At 46.4% G+C, this 15,458-nt stretch overlaps 1 protein-coding gene across 3 annotated transcripts in view; it reads right to left on the bottom strand.

Moving 5' to 3' along the window:
- Positions 1 to 15,458, bottom strand: part of PIGL (phosphatidylinositol glycan anchor biosynthesis class L) — a 57,107-nt gene that overhangs the window by 8,710 nt on the left and 32,939 nt on the right. For all 3 annotated transcript variants that reach the window (XR_010435556.1, XM_064677549.1, XM_064677548.1), the window contains exons 3-4: positions 12,026 to 12,116; positions 6,560 to 6,627 (exon numbers count right to left, since the gene is read on the bottom strand). Coding sequence is in view for 2 of the 3 variants with exons in the window: in XM_064677549.1 (XP_064533619.1) it covers positions 6,560 to 6,627; positions 12,026 to 12,116 (159 nt within the window). In the remaining variant the exon portion in view is untranslated. The remainder of the gene's footprint in view (positions 1 to 6,559; positions 6,628 to 12,025; positions 12,117 to 15,458) is intronic.

The raw sequence follows: 15,458 nt of genomic DNA, 5'->3' as shown, positions 1-15,458 counted from the left end.
AAGCAAAAGTCAAGCCAGAAATGCAGGTCATGGCAGAACTCAAACAGCAATCAGAAAACATATGCCTTACACAGATTCTCCTGCCAGTGCTCTCCTCTGCTCCAGAGCCAAAGCTCTGCAAGCAATACCATTTCCTACTAAACAATGGCCTTGGAATACTGACTTGGCCACCTTCTACCACTCAAGTCTTACTGCTCTGACAAAGATCATTAAATGTTGCCTTGTAAACATTACCAGCAATTTTTTGTGGGCAGTGGAGGAAGGTTTAAGTATCACCATTAATATCTGCTCTGCTCTTCTGCCAGAGGTTTCTTCCCCCACAAGTAGAATCTGGCCACCCAAAGAAGTGATTCAGCACTTGGTACAGCAGGCGGGGTGGGAACTTTATAGAACAAGCTTGGAGAGATAAAGCAGTGAGTGGTTGTGAAATCTGGCAAACTATCTGAAGGCCCAGTGTCTGTTCTGGGTGTGCTGCTCTGCCATGGAGGCACCTTCAAAGCACTTACTGAGCTGCTCCCAGAGGGAACTAATAATAACCATTCCTGCCAGCAGAAACAGGAGCAAGAGATCCACTTCATATGGAAACGTTTCAGCAGGAACAGGCAGCATCTTCAGCGGGGAAGGAGAGTTTCATTCAGCAGCAAATTAAGGAGTTTGTGCTGTCTAAGGGTTCAGGCAGACACAAACTGTATTTTGGTTACTGAAAGGTCCTCAAAGCTGCTGCCAGCAGACCTGCCACTCATCTGGAAGAACAGGCATGAAGAAACTACTTCTCCGCTCATCCTTTTTGTCCTGATCCAAATGCTTCAGGACTCAGCAAGGCTCAGTGCAGAGCTCTGGGAATGGGCTCCACCCAGCTCTATGTGCAGAGGAATTGCAGCCTTGCTCATTTGTATTTCTCAGGCGAGAGATACACTGTGGTTACAGAGAGAGAGAGAGAGAGAGAGAGAAACACAAAACTCTACCTCCTGCACACGTTCACAAAATGAGCCAATCCTCTCCCAAATCCATGGTCTCGCTCCCATCTCCACCCTGCTGGAGTGTCTCCATGGGACACTTCCAAGTAGGGGAGAGGTTGCAGCTCTCAGTCGTTGCCATTTTGGGAATGTTGTTTTACAGATTGGACTTGCTGTGGTTTGGGTGAAATGAAAGGGTTTGGCATAAAATCCCCAAAAGTCAAACACAAACACGCTCTTTTTCAGGAGCTTTTTCCATGTGGGTGTTGTTTTTTTCCCCCCGGAGACACTTTTTATAATTCTTTTTAAACATGAAGTGACCTAAGGTGGCTTGTTCCCACCCACCCACCAAGTGCCAGAGGCTGGTGATTACAGGGCACCTCTCACTGCACCCTCTCTGTTGTGCCTGTGGTAGGTTCAGATCCCCATGGGAGACCCTCTGCAATGAAAAATTTCAAAAGGCCACGAGACATCTGAAGGCTCCAACCATTTCTGCACTGCAAGAGCTCAGCCCCGACTCCTCCCTCGAGGACCAGCTGCTTTGAAGGCTGTTGCTGTCTGCAGCCATCAGCTGCATCTCAGCAGAATCACTGAAATGGCCCAACAGCCCTGACCCTGCAAATTCAGGACTGAGCTCCTCCCAAATTCCCTGCCTTTATTCAGTCATCCTCAAGGAAAGATGTGAGCAAAGCGAGTGGATCAGCTCCTGTGTGGCACCAATCAGTGAAACCTCCACTTGGTGGAAAGAAAAAACAAGTCAAGATAGAGCTGAAAACTTGGTCTTGGGGAACACAGAGCTCCTCTGGGGAACACAGAACTCTGGGGCTGATCCCCTGGTGGGTGTGTTATGGTTTTGGCCATGTTCTATTTGATGAGAAGTTGTTCACTGAATTCAATGACTTCACTCTCCAAACACTCTCCTGTGCCAAAGGCAAAACCCTTCACTGAACTGACTGTGCTGGCTGCTGTGGAGCACTGGGGAAATACAATTCTGGAGAGCGTGGAAAGAATGGATGTCTTAAAGCTGTGCTGGGGCTCCATTTAGAATCCCAAACTCTAATCTGCCTGATTAATCTGATGAAACAGATGTGAAGGAGGAAGAACAGCCAGTCTCCTCAGAGTCACAGAGATATCAGAAGGATATACTTGCCAGATGTTGAATGTTTGCTATCTGGAATGCCTCCTCCCTCCCTACCTGGACTTTCTGGCTCTATTTCCATGCACCCTGAACTACACCATGTAGCAACGTGCAGTTTGTAAAATGCTGCCCAAGCTCTCTGTACTCAGGTGTAGCAGTGGCAAAAGATGGTTCTGCCAGTGGCAATTCAGAGATGTTCCAGCTGCCAGAGCTGTTCCCTGGCTCTGTGCTTTGGGCCCTGCACTGCCTGGGAGAAGAATGTGCAGTGTCACTGCTCCACTCACTGCCTAATGATGCTGGAAGGACATCCCCTGAGGCTGTTTCTTGGGAATAAAAAACTACTTTGGGGGGAATCCCTTCAATGCTGGTGCTCTGTGCTCAGCTTTAATCCTAATGGTTCTACACGGTGTCAGGGAAGGGGGCTGGGATGAATGAACTTAGTCAAATTAAGGAATGAGGGGGTAAATGAAGGAATGAGATAAAATCTAGGATAACATACCCAGCCCATGGCATATTACCAGACATAGGGCAGAGTCCTCTGAGGGAAGTCTCCAAGGATAAACAGTAGAGGACAATTCTGTCTCGACCTTATGGGGGCAGTCTGGGTGCCCACAGCCACCACTCCTAAGATCCCCAGGGACATCTAAGATCAATAGAATGCATGGGACAGCTGCTGAAAGGAGGGAGAGATTAGAGTCCCATTCCAGCCCCACACTGTAAGAAGGCATCAAATAAAATGGTAAATGGGATATCATTCACTATTATCAAGCTAATCACCCAAAACCCAGCTTCCTTCCTGCTCAACACATCCTTTAAGACCTGGCCTTGGAAACCCCACACAAGCAGAACTGTGCTTTGTTGGGATGTGATGCAGTTGGTGGCTTTTGGGAACGGTACCCACCGAGTCTGTGGGATTGGCTGGACAGTTCATTGTTTCAATATACAGATTTGAAACTGGCACTTAACCAACCCTCCTCTTTCAGGGAACCTCAGTGCAGCCCTTTTGCACAATGCCCATGGCATTCAGAAATGGGGCATTCAAGAGCCAGGTTGTGACATGTCAGTGCAACAAGGCATCGGTGGCACTCAGGCTGCATCATAATCAGCTCCAGAGTGATAAAGCACTAAGCTCCCAAATATTACCTCTGCACAGCCTCTTTTACAACCTACCACTGAGCTGGTGAATGTTAAAAAACATCCTGCAGGACTGAGAGGTGTTTTTCCAAATGGAATTGACGAGAATAGGCTCAGCTAATGATTCCTTGATGTAGCTTTTTATATGGCATCATTGATAGAAGTTTTATGGATGCAGTTGCTATAACAACATAATGCACAGTAGTTAAATATAGCAGCTCCTATTTTCCACTCAGTTTGCTCTGCCCTAAGCAGACAAGACTATTTTTTTTCTGTTCTAGCTGGGATGAAATGGATTTGATAGCTCACTGAAGAAAACAAGTGGTACAGTCCTTCCTCCTCCTCACAAAGATGATTCCTTTCCATCCTAAGCAATCAAGCAAACAACAAACCCAACAGCCCCCCATTTGCCAGGCTCCTGGGTAAGAGGGGTTATTTAAAATCAAAATGCACAGTGACTCATGCAAAACTAAGCCCCCTTGATATTACATGTGATCTCAGTGCAAACACTGTCATTTCAAAGTGCAGGAAAAGAGAGGTTCTCCAATATTCCTGTCACAGAGTATTTACCAAGGTTATTACCACAGTGCCTACAGACTGGCCAAACACTGAGGGAGCAGTAAAGTGACCTGGATGTCACTCAAACCCTGCTCTTCCTTGTGGATGAGCGTAAAGGATCCAGCCTCTCTTGGCCACAGGGAAAGCTCCTGTTTTGGGGGAAAAGAGAGAATGATGTTGCTAAATCAAGGTGACAAAGAAAGAAGCAGAGCTACAGAGGATTGTTTCCAATTCCCTCTGTTTTGCTACTGTGGGTTTTTCTTGGGTTTGGGTTGGGTCTCTTTTTCCGTTTGGAAGCCAGAACTGAAATACTCCCAGGGGAGACTGAAATCAAACAGCAATTTGTGTTCCTCTCCCACCCTGTTTTTTCTTATTTTTCCCTTGCAGAAGAACAAATCCACCCTCGAACCTTGGCATTTCCCAGTTCCTCCCAGATCTGAGGGCCAGGCAGGCACACACAGCAGCTGGATTCCTGCAAGCTGTCAGGAGGAAGGTTTCTGCAAGGGAAAGGGCTCATTTCTTCTGAATAGTTCCTGCTCTTTTGAACATAACCTCTGCTCCAGACACTGGAAAGAATATTTATGCCCTTAGCAGACAATACTGAGCATCTGCTCAGCTATGACCAGTGCCTGAACTGTTTTATTCCTTGAAGCTGTTCAATAATTTGCACCTCCTGAAGCGAGGAGTTGTGGGAGGGGTCACACAGCCTGTTCTACCCCTGCTCTTACAGAAATAATCCCGTGGGTGGTGGACACAAGTCTATCTCCCAGGGACTGGGAGAATCCAAAAGAGCCAAGGATCACTGCACCAGCCCTCTGCTTCATCTTTTCCACTCAGAGCCACAGTGGAGGCAGAACCTTGCACACTTTGTTTAAAGATGGTTAATAAACACATTGCACATGATACCTGGAGGGGAGAGTTCATTTGCCTTTCCTTGCCATGTAGCACTGGGGCCCCTGGGGCTCTGCAGAGCTCTGCTGGCACAGGGGGACGGGAGAAGGCTCAGCTTGTGCTCCCAGTGCTGCCTGTACTGGCCAACATGTGAGACCTCATCAGGGCACAGCGAGTCAGGAGTGATACAGTCACGCTCTACTTCCTCCATAACACAAACTGAAAAATAATGAGGGCAAACAAGCCACTAAAAATAAACTTAACCTTTCGGTGGCCACAGCGTCACTCCTGCCACATGCAGATGACAGGGCTACCATGGTTATTTCTGCTGATTCAGGACTGGAACAGAGACAAGACACAAAGCAGCCCTTAGTTAATGAGAACTGCTTGTGCTCTGGTGTCCCTATCAGCATGGATCTCATCAGCCCAGGACTGCTGTAGCTAAGGACTAATGCAAAGGTCTGAGTTCAAGGGGCTTGCAGACAACGAATATTTCCAGTAACATGCTCTGAGATGAGAAGAGGGTTAAATCCCCCCCACACCCACAGGAAACCTAAAGCACAAAGGTAGGAAAGTAATTTCTCCACAACCACAAAGTAGGACAAGATCAAAATCAAGAGTTTTCCTTAACTTTCTCCTACATAACTCAGCTGCCAGCTGGTTTTCCCATGATCTCTTCAGGATGTAAGGGGGACACACAAACAACAACCTGCCCTCCATTCCTATTTGCAGGTCCTGCAGCAATCGACTGAGCAAACAGAGGCCCAGGCAGCTGGAAGCTCTTCAGTCCCTCTGTGCCAATGGTATGAGCATCAACCTCTGCTCCTGGGTCATCAACCTCTGCTCCTCACTCACTCCTCAATTAGCTGTGCCAGAAAGCATCGCCCAACTCAGCCCAAACAAACACAGTTTGCTTTAACTCCACCCCCTCTCCTTCTTTTAGGCTATTCCAGAAGTTGCTGGGAACAGCCATGATCCCCTCTAACGCTGAATTCCAGCATCAAAGGCTTTCAGCATCTTCCCAGAGGAGTTCAGTAGGTCCCAGTACAGGTTCTGTGGCACTGTAGCTCTTTCTAGGCAAGTGAGAAAGGCAAATCACTGGGATGTTGTCAGCACGGAGAGCCAGAAGAGTTATTTGAATGGCACAGATGATTTAGAAAACAAATGGGTGCTATAAATACAACCTATACTTGCAAAGAGTTCTTCTCATGCCTGGGAAAGGCAGGGGCAGCTCTGGAGGAGATCTCTCTAGGACACAGTGAGGTCTGAATGAGCAGAAGGTTAAAGTAAAATACAGTAACTGTCCTGCCAGCAAAATTTGGGTGATTTTAATACAGGGCCTTCTGTGTAGCAACCTTCCCACAGCACAGGGACGGAGGGTCCCATAATGTAACGAATAAAATGGTGAAGGAACTAATTGGCTCTTCCTAAGAGTGGTAAACAGGGACAGCTCCAGTGAAAGAGCAACGTCCTTGGGTCAGAGAGGTAAATTCAGGGACCTGGACAGGATGGCAACATCCCCTGGAATGGTGGTGCAGAACTTTCCAAAACCCAACTACCGACAGCTCAGGCATCAGCTATTCACACACCCTCCTCAAACCAGAAGTGCAAAGTGATCTGTGGCATATTTTAGTGGGATCAAGGACAGGAAGAGCAAAGAGGGCCCAGTGAAAAGGAGCCTGGCAAAGCACCAGCTGATGGAATACTAAAAGATGCTCTGGTTATTTACAGAGCTGTGGCAGTTTCTCCAAACAGCCTGTGCCCCACAGCCTGGCACTCAGTTACAGCAGTGAAATCAATGCTGTTTTTGGTTCTGCTCACACACAAGCACCTCGTTCACTGTGTAACTCCCAGGTGAGGATGCAGGAAGAGCACACTGTACCTGACAGCAGAGTAAAGAGAGATGTGGTTTGTGTGGCCACTCACTCCTCCCGCATCAAAGGTCACCACCTGCAATAAACCACAGAACAAGAACCATTTAGGAGGAGGAGGAGACTGTGCAGTTCCCAGCTTTGACATCTAACACAGCACTGCCCCAGCCCATTGTAACTAACGAGTTGTTTTTGTGTTGCACAAAGAGGCCTTGTGTGTGAACTCATCATGCCACAGAAATACAACTAAACAAACAAGCCACTCTGGAACTAGATGACTACACAGTCTAACAGCTTGAACAACAGAAAGATGACAAAGATCATGTTCCCACTGGCAGGATGCACTTGTTACTTATTACCAGGCCAAAAGGTCACTTTCAAAATGATCTGTTGCAAACATGTTCCTGACCCGAGAGGTCCAGCTCTATGAATCACTCTCTCCTGGATCTGAGAACATCCTAGAATGACAGAGTGAAACTACACTTTGCTGTGCTGTGGATCAGGACACATTGCTGTAAGAAGAGCCCCACGATCATGTACGACTGTCCCGGTTGTAAAGAGGCTTCACCAGAGGATAACACAGTGATAAAATAATCTGATATGAGAATAAGCCTTTTTAAAGAATCAGCTGACTGCACTTTTGTACAAATGGGAACTTCATAATGCAGAAGTAATGTGTGAGCACAGCACTAACCACTGTCCAGAGCACAGAACACCCCTGGCTCCCTGCCCTCAGACCAGCCAATGATGTGTCAGGGGTGAAGCACCACCCTAAGGCCTCACTCACTCTGTGGTGCTGGGCAGTGGGTATTTAAAGGCTCCCACTTCCAACCTAGCAGCCAAACAGGCAGCACAAAGTGTAGAGCAGACAGGGAATGTGTGCTGGTTCTCCTTCTGGGTGGTGACAGTGACAGTCCCTGGCCAGTCCAAAGTTCAGTCTTTGCTCTGAGAGAGGCCCAGTAGCAGAGCCCTCCACAGCTCCTTCTCTGGGACCAGGGAGAAATGATAAACTCCCCACATTTCAACCACTGTCTGCTCCCTTGCCAGCTTGTTCTCTCTTCAGGGAAGGAGAAGAAGAATGGCACTGCCTGGCTCACTCAGCACAGCTCCCTTCTCAAAATCTCTTTTATGTGCAGGGCCTGGGGCACTGGGTTAGAGATCAAGGGAAGGCCAAAAGTCACCGTGCCCGTCCTGCAACTTGCTCCTCCACCCTCTGTCAGGCCCTCCCCACACAGGGGACATTGCTAAAGAGGGAGAGGAAGCACAGAGACAGCAATCAGAAACACTTCAAAACCCACAACCTTCAGACAAGCCTGCTTTAAACCCATCCACACAGAACATGTCCACAGTCAGACTTTCCACGTTGCCCAGTGGCTGTAAGGATGCTGCCACCAAGCAGCCCAGGTTGCTCTTGGCTGGCAGGAAGTGGTGGGACCAAATTCAGTTTCATTCAGGTACAAAGAAGCATTTTCTGGCCAACCCTTATTTCATAAAGAGAAACAGGATATCGTCAGCTTTGGCTGCTGTACATCAGCGTTACCCAGGAGCTCTGCAGGGCCTGCCCTGGTGCTCAGCCCTCCCTATGGATACCAGCTTTTGGAGCAGCTCATCTGGGAAAAACATTAATAAATTCAGCTCAGGGAATGAGAGTAGCACACTGTATTTTGCAGATAAGAAAAAACATGCTCTGAAGTCACTCCTACCTAGAGTGGCACTTTCCTGAGATGACAACATTCCCCACTCACTGCAGGCAGAATAAATTTCTATTCAGGTGAATAATAGCGTGAGTCTGATAAGGGCTGGACTTGCACTAAACCTTTTCACTAAATAAGGATGGAGAAAGGGTCTGTCTCTCCTGCCTGGTCATTGATTTTCACGTAACCTTTACAAGCAGAACATTTTTAAGACCAGTACCCTGCGGTTGGAATTGGCCAATGGGCTCTGAAGTCTTTTGAAACTTGCATGTGCACACACGTATAAATATCATTGCATTATTCCTGTTTCCTTAGGAAACCAAGCTAAAAACCCAGGCAAGCCAAAACACACATTTTTTCCTTCTGTGGAGGGCACAAGGGAACAAACCAGAAGACCGAGATAAGGGACTACAGTGAGCAGACTAAATAAACTAATCGTTGTTTTGACAAAACTGGCTCAGACCAACTGTGGGAGCACAAGGCTGGGTTAGGAAATATTCTTGACATGGAAATTATCTGTTCAGAAACACCTTTGGAGGTTTTTCTTCTCCACATCTGTTTTGAAACAGAAGCTGCTGTTCTTAGTGCTGCTGAGCTTACATAACATCTGAACTATCCAAAGAGATTGCACAGAGTTCATTTTCTGTTGCTGTTGTCCAGTTTACTGTTGGGACATTTGCACCTGAATTGCCTGTCTCTTCAAATAAACAAATTTGTAAGTACAGTTCCCAAGGTATGTGCACACAGTCCTGGCCACGGTGGCATTTGCTTTGTCTGCAAAGAGAATACCATTGAAATCCTGGTTCTTCCCTTCAGAGATCCCTCTGAGCACACAGTAGAGATGTTCCCTCGGCCCAGAGTGCAGCTTCTAAGTGTGCTGTCTATACAGGGCACTGTTTCCACAGCACCACGGTGCTGCTCGTGCCTTCAAGCAGGCAGCAATCACATGTAAATATATTCCTCTGGTTTCAGGGATTCATTTCACTGATAATGGATCTGAATTTCTTTCTCACATGCTGCAGATATTTTCACACGGGAGCATTTGCTCCTTCCACACGGTGCAGCTCAGTGCTGTGCTGGCTTTAACTCCTAACCTGAACCAGGCTGATGAGGAAATCAAGCAAACAATCAGGACAGGATGAGAAAACCTGAACATCTTGAAACTGTCTGGGTTAAAAACAGGCTTGGCCAGTTCTGGGATAATAAATATACTTCATGTAGAAATTGTTGCTCAATGAAATCTTTAGGGCAAGAGGGAGTTCCCTCCCCACACCTGTTCTGAAATGGGAGCTGCTGCCGTTGGTGTTGCTGGTTTTTCTTCTGGGTGACCTTGGTATTCAGGAAATGGAGCTTTCACTAGTGGAAGCCAGAGCAGCAGCCAAGACAAACAGGTCCAGAAATCCCTTCCGGAGAGGGGAGAGCACAGAGGAAATTACTCAATTACCAGCAGAAGAGAAAACTCCTGAGAGGTCTGGAGTCCATGATCCCTCCTCACACCATGTGCATTGGAGGAAAAAAGCACTCAAAGCTGTGGGTCTCCCTCCTCTTCCTGGTGTCACACAGTGCTGCCAACAGAGCAAACATCTGCTGGGGGGGAGAGAAAGGTCTCTTTCCTTTTTAAGAAGGACCATCCCCTAAAATGCCATAGTAAGCAATTCCATTTCTCATGGCCTTCCTCTGAGCATCATTCCATGGGCCCTTACAGTCACAGAGGCCAGTGATATTCAAACTCCCTTTAAATCTCTTGTACATTTGGAAATGTCTCTTGTAACTGATTTAGGAGCAACAGGAGCCTGCCTGGGGCTCACACAATACTATGTAACTTTTTTTACACACCAAATACTTTCTAATCTGGATGGAGACAGAGGAGCCTTGGCTGCCTCTCCGTGCAACACTGACTTTTGCTTGTAAATCCAGCAGGCAGGAAATAATTTCCAAAGTCTGTAAATTAGTTTTGGCTTTGAGTGCACCAACCGTTAATTTCTGTGTGTGCACTATTTAATGTAGAGCTGGGATGAAATATGTCCCTGTAGCTCTCAAAAAGATTGAGCTACTCATGGACTTCCAGGGCAATTGAGCAAATTAACTCTGCAATGGAACAACAGTACTCCCACAAGGTGGGACTCCTTGCTTTGTAATCCTTCCTTTTGGATACGCTGGAAGTGCAGCCCCTTCTCCACTGTCACATATTGGTGACCCACATATTCTGTAAATAAAGATACACTGTTGATGTTATGACTACTGGGAGAACTGGGGGAAGTTTTCCCACTGGGAGAGCTACAACAACACACGTTCTTCAGTCGAGTTGATTCCACTGAGTTGGTCTGTTGTGATCGAAATGCCACCAGTTTATGTTTTGACAAAGCTCTTTGAACATGTTTGGCCAGTTTTATCAATTTCAACATTAGTGAAAAATGGGCTCAGTTTACCTTTCAAGGCAAGGCCGTTGTTTTAGGACAGCAGGTGTTCCAAGAGGAGCTCACAGATAGCAAGCTCTGAAGTTTTTAAATTGCAGAGTGTTCAACAAAGGTAATTAGGTGCTTCTCTTGCTGTTGTTGGCAAACTAGGTCTGCTCCTAAATGAATGGTATTGCAGCAAACATCTGAGACCTTTGTGATTGCTTGGGACACTCGAAATAATCTGTGTTTCATTACCACCAGCCCTGAGAAGCTGCTTCAGCTGCCTTTGGTACTGCTGATGTCCTGCTGCAGTAATTTATCCTCTGTGCTGCTCAGGGAAGAGCTGATGGGAATCAGCTCCCATCCTCCCCCTTCCCCCAGCTGGAGCTGCAGCACAGCAGGGACAGCACCGTGATCAGGAATGTTTCATGTTTGCTTTGCAAACCCCACATTTCAGTGTTCATCTCATGCTCTGTTAGTGGCAAACTGCTGCCTCCCCCAGCACAAACAGCTGGAGTTTAATTTTCCCTGAGGCAAAGATCTAATCCTTCCCAACCATCCAGAGGAGTTCTAGTGTTTTCAGAATTTCTACTGGGATTCTGGTGCACTTGTCTTAGTGCTCCTGAGAGTCACAAACAGGCAATACAAACCCTCCTGTGTTAGGAGCTTTCAGATTAGATTAAAACCTATCTATTCACGGGGCCAAAAGGCACAAAAGGAGTCCAGGAAAACTGCATTTGCCTCTGTGCACAGCAGTGAATTTCATGGAAAATTAGCCTCAGAATCAATACAAAGTCGGGTGCATGATGCTGGGGTTTGTGCTCATTGGGACTTTCATGCTACAGGAGATGTGGTTTCTTGTTTTCTGAAGTGCTGAAAGGCTTTAAGAGTTTTGTGATTTTGCTGCTAATCTGTGTGTCAGTGCCTGATCAAAGTAAGGTTCAACAGAGAAGAACAGAACACGACCTTTTCCATGCTTAGGCCTTTATTCCTGTTCTGTGGGGAAAAAAACCCCAGTGCTAGGAAATCTGCCCAGTTTAATATTCTTCAATCCCGACCTATAACCCTGCTAATTGAGCTCTCTAACACACACCTGCCAGTGGGCTTCAAAGCTAAGCCTTAACCCCAGATGGGCTCCCTTCATCAATTAAACCCAGCAAAAGGGGCAACATGGTTACTTTAAAATACAGAAACCACTTGAAGAGCTAGAAAAGCAAAATTCCGCTACTTTTCATTTCTCATTGGGAAGCAAGGAAAGATCTCCAGAGAGAAAAGACACATCCTGAACTCAAAGACTCCAGAGAAAGCTTCCAGAGGGAAGGGAAAAGCCCAGAACAGCAGCTCAAAAGTGATGTGGCCTGTGCTGTAGGAAGTGTCACGTTACCAGGTTGATGTTCTTGGCCTCTATGTGCTTCAGCACAAGGGTGGCGAGGAGATGTGTGTCCCATTCCACAGCAGGATTATCTGGAAGATCCCTGAAAATGAGAAGTGCAATTAGTTACTTCACTGCTGAGAACTTTGTACAGGCCATACTAGAAAAGAGAGATCCCCTTATCAGAGAACAAAATCAAGATAAATTTATTTACCATAAAAACCCTCTGAACCTTATGTCTTACAACACTGGATATCAGAGAGTTGAAAGGAAAACAGCAGTTCCAACACCTTCCTCATGGATTTGCCAAGGTCTCCCCTTCCTCTTACCATTAAGGCAGACTTTCCAACTGCTTTACTTCAAGCAACATCTATTTTGTCAACTCTTGTTCCTGATTCATCCCAAACATATTTCTTTATTTTCAACTTTATTTTAAAAATTATTTCTTTATTTAAAACCTCTTTTAAGTCATATTTTTCTGAAAGACTTCACAACCATAATCTACTGGTGAATTACACAGGAAAAGTACCAATCAAAGTCCTGCTCTCCTTTATTCAGGAAAAATCCATTAACCACAACCAGAGGACAACAGAGACATAATTATATGGCTTGGATTTGATAGTAGTTCTTCATCTGTTTATTTTGTGCTTTGCATACCCAGTTGGTATGCAGAGCATACTGTGACTGAACTCTCTGCCTGGGTATTTTGGATTGCAGGATTCTAGGGGCAGGAACCACGAGCCAAATGCAAAATAGCACCAGACAGCCAAGAGAACATTCCATATTTACACAACTGAGAGCTGAATTTGACCCCCCAGTCATTATGTCTGAACGATGCCAAGAAAACATTGCTCGCAAAGTTACAAAGGTTATTAGTAACAATAGGATAACACACAGCTGCTAAAGACTAATAATGACATGTTAAACGGGTCTTTTTCTCAGACCTTTCCCTCCTCTGGAAGTCTGGTAATTGCTGTGAGGTGGTTTAGCAGAAAAGTGACTACACAGCATTCTCCCAGACACACGGGCTGGGAACTGAACCGATCCAGCTGTTTGCAGCACGGAGCAGGGGAGGTACATCCCAATTCCTCAGGCCCTGCTGACTCCCCAGACAGCAGGGACGGCAACATCTGCAACAGAACAACGGGAAAATGTCTCCTTGGCACATTCCACAGTAAAGCTCAGCCTGGGTCTTCATCAGAGGTTTTCTGGGCACAAATTTTCCCACTGCTGTTAACAGTAGTAGGAGTAGAAGGAAGATCCTGAAGTACAAACTGACCACTGGCTTCTCCCTGTTGTGTGACGTGCTCCTGTTCAGCTCAGGCCAAAATAATGTGAATTAGAAACCCCAACAGAAGGGAAGGTGTTCCTACACCAGAGCACACGTTCCAGCTCTGGGCCCTGTAGCAATATTACAGCTACAGAAAGTTCTGTGTTGTTCTCAATTCCCTCTTGTACAGACAACACCTTTGACTGATGTACACAACACCTGAGTGTCACCACTGGATTCCCTGGTCCATCTGGTGGCTGTCTCATCAGCTTAACAAACCTGCATCTCATCTGCTCAGACACAAACTTTTACATTTCCTGTTTGAAGATGAAGTGGCCCTGTTGACCCCGAAGATATGACAAGTCCCAGCATGTCACAGCAAGCCCTGAACAGAGCACATTTAAAAATACGCTTCGAGTAAAACATCCCAAGGAACACACACACAGAGCAGAGTCCAAGTGCAAGTCAACAGGGCTTCAGTTGTTCAAATGGTACCTTCAAGGTATGTTAGGGCTTCATCTGATAATATGAAAGCAGTAAATTAGTCTAAAGGGGATTCTGTACTGGTTATTTACAATGCAAATATCGCTGCCCTTTCTGGATGGGGGTTAAATGGAGCCGAGGAGGAAGTGAAGGGTCTCATTAAAACAGGAGGGCTGCTCCAACAGGGAGAGGTCAGGAAAAAAAAGTAGGGCTTGGAATTTATGATGTCCAGGAGGCTTTGGTGTCATAGCCACCGCACTCAGCTTTATTGGGCTGTCTCCAAAAAGGCTGCTGGGTAGTGGAGCAGGTTTTAACTAGTTTAGACAGATAAAGATCATCCTCGTCAATGGAAATGAACAGCTGGAGGCAACGGTTTAGAATCCCTGGAAACAAAACAATCTGAAGGCATGAGCAAATTAACTCCATGAACACTGAACTGATTAAGCAGGAATATTCCACATAAAATCCTGCTTCTACTCACTTTCCTTACCCCCAGTAAGGAAAAGGAAATATTTTTCTTGCCTAATATTTGTCAGGTACAGAAGAGAAGCCGATCTTGCCAAACAAGACACACATGTACATAAGCACATTCATAACTCATTAGTAGCCACGATGGCCCATGGAAGTATTTTCAGCTCATACTGCAAACAGGAAAAGTTACTCACAGTTAAATGACAAACCCAGAGTCACCCCAAGGAGTCAGCAGCAGAACTGGCAATACATTCATCCAGACTGCTCCAGGAAATGACTTTTTTTTTATGGTAAGAGTTTGTATAATACTTTATAAAGTTGAAGGTGTGTTACCATGATAGTAGGGACCCACAGAAAGCAGGAGACCAGTAATACTCCACCTGTGCTCTGGATATCAATAACTGGGTCCAGGTAAGGATGAAAAGGGGACAAAGAAACCCAAGTCCCTTCACCCCATGCAGCAATGCCCACAGGACACAGTCTTACAGGAGGTCTCTACACGCCGAGGAACTTTGTAGGGACATACAAACTTTGAAAACTGCTGTAGTTCAAAAAGCATCTATTCAGTTTAAAATATTATTCCTAATATCATAAGCCAGTTCTCAGCAGACCTGAACAACGGTCCACTGACAGTGCTGCACTACTGAAACACGCTGCATTCATTGTGGTTTTACCTTCAGGGCTTCAGAAACATCAGCACTTAAATGGTTAACTCCCCCCTGCCTTCCCGGCTAACACTGATAAAGCCTCTGAGCTCAAGGTCGAAGGGCTGAGATAAAGGACTGTAAAGGAGTGAAAATTAGCACATTCCCTGGAGCAGCCTGGAGCTTGTCCCAGGAGACACAGCTCCCCACGGCCCTCCCCGTCCTCTGCCCCAGAGAGCTCCTTGTTGCTGCTGTCAGTCACTGCCACAGACCAAGACACAAATCCTGCACCGGAGGCCTCCCAGGTCACGCTGCTGGAGGGGGCTGGTGGCAGGGGCAGAGGGGTTTGGGCACTTGGCCTCATTTCCACCAAGCCATTCCAGTCTGGAAGGAAACTTTATGGGCATTCCATGTGCCTGATACTGAATGCAGGTGGCTGCTTGGATGCAGGGGAAAATGGGGAGATGCATAGAAGAATGTACTTTCAATGGAATAAAGCTCCAGAAGAGTTGTTTTCCCATCAATTTTCAGTAAAAGCCATGCTGTGCACTGTACAGGGAATTTACAGCTGTGCCAG

This window comes from Pseudopipra pipra, chromosome 21 (assembly GCF_036250125.1).
Source record: "Pseudopipra pipra isolate bDixPip1 chromosome 21, bDixPip1.hap1, whole genome shotgun sequence".
Taxonomy (NCBI): Eukaryota; Metazoa; Chordata; class Aves; order Passeriformes; family Pipridae; genus Pseudopipra; species Pseudopipra pipra.
This window is presented reverse-complemented; position numbering and strand designations above follow the sequence as displayed.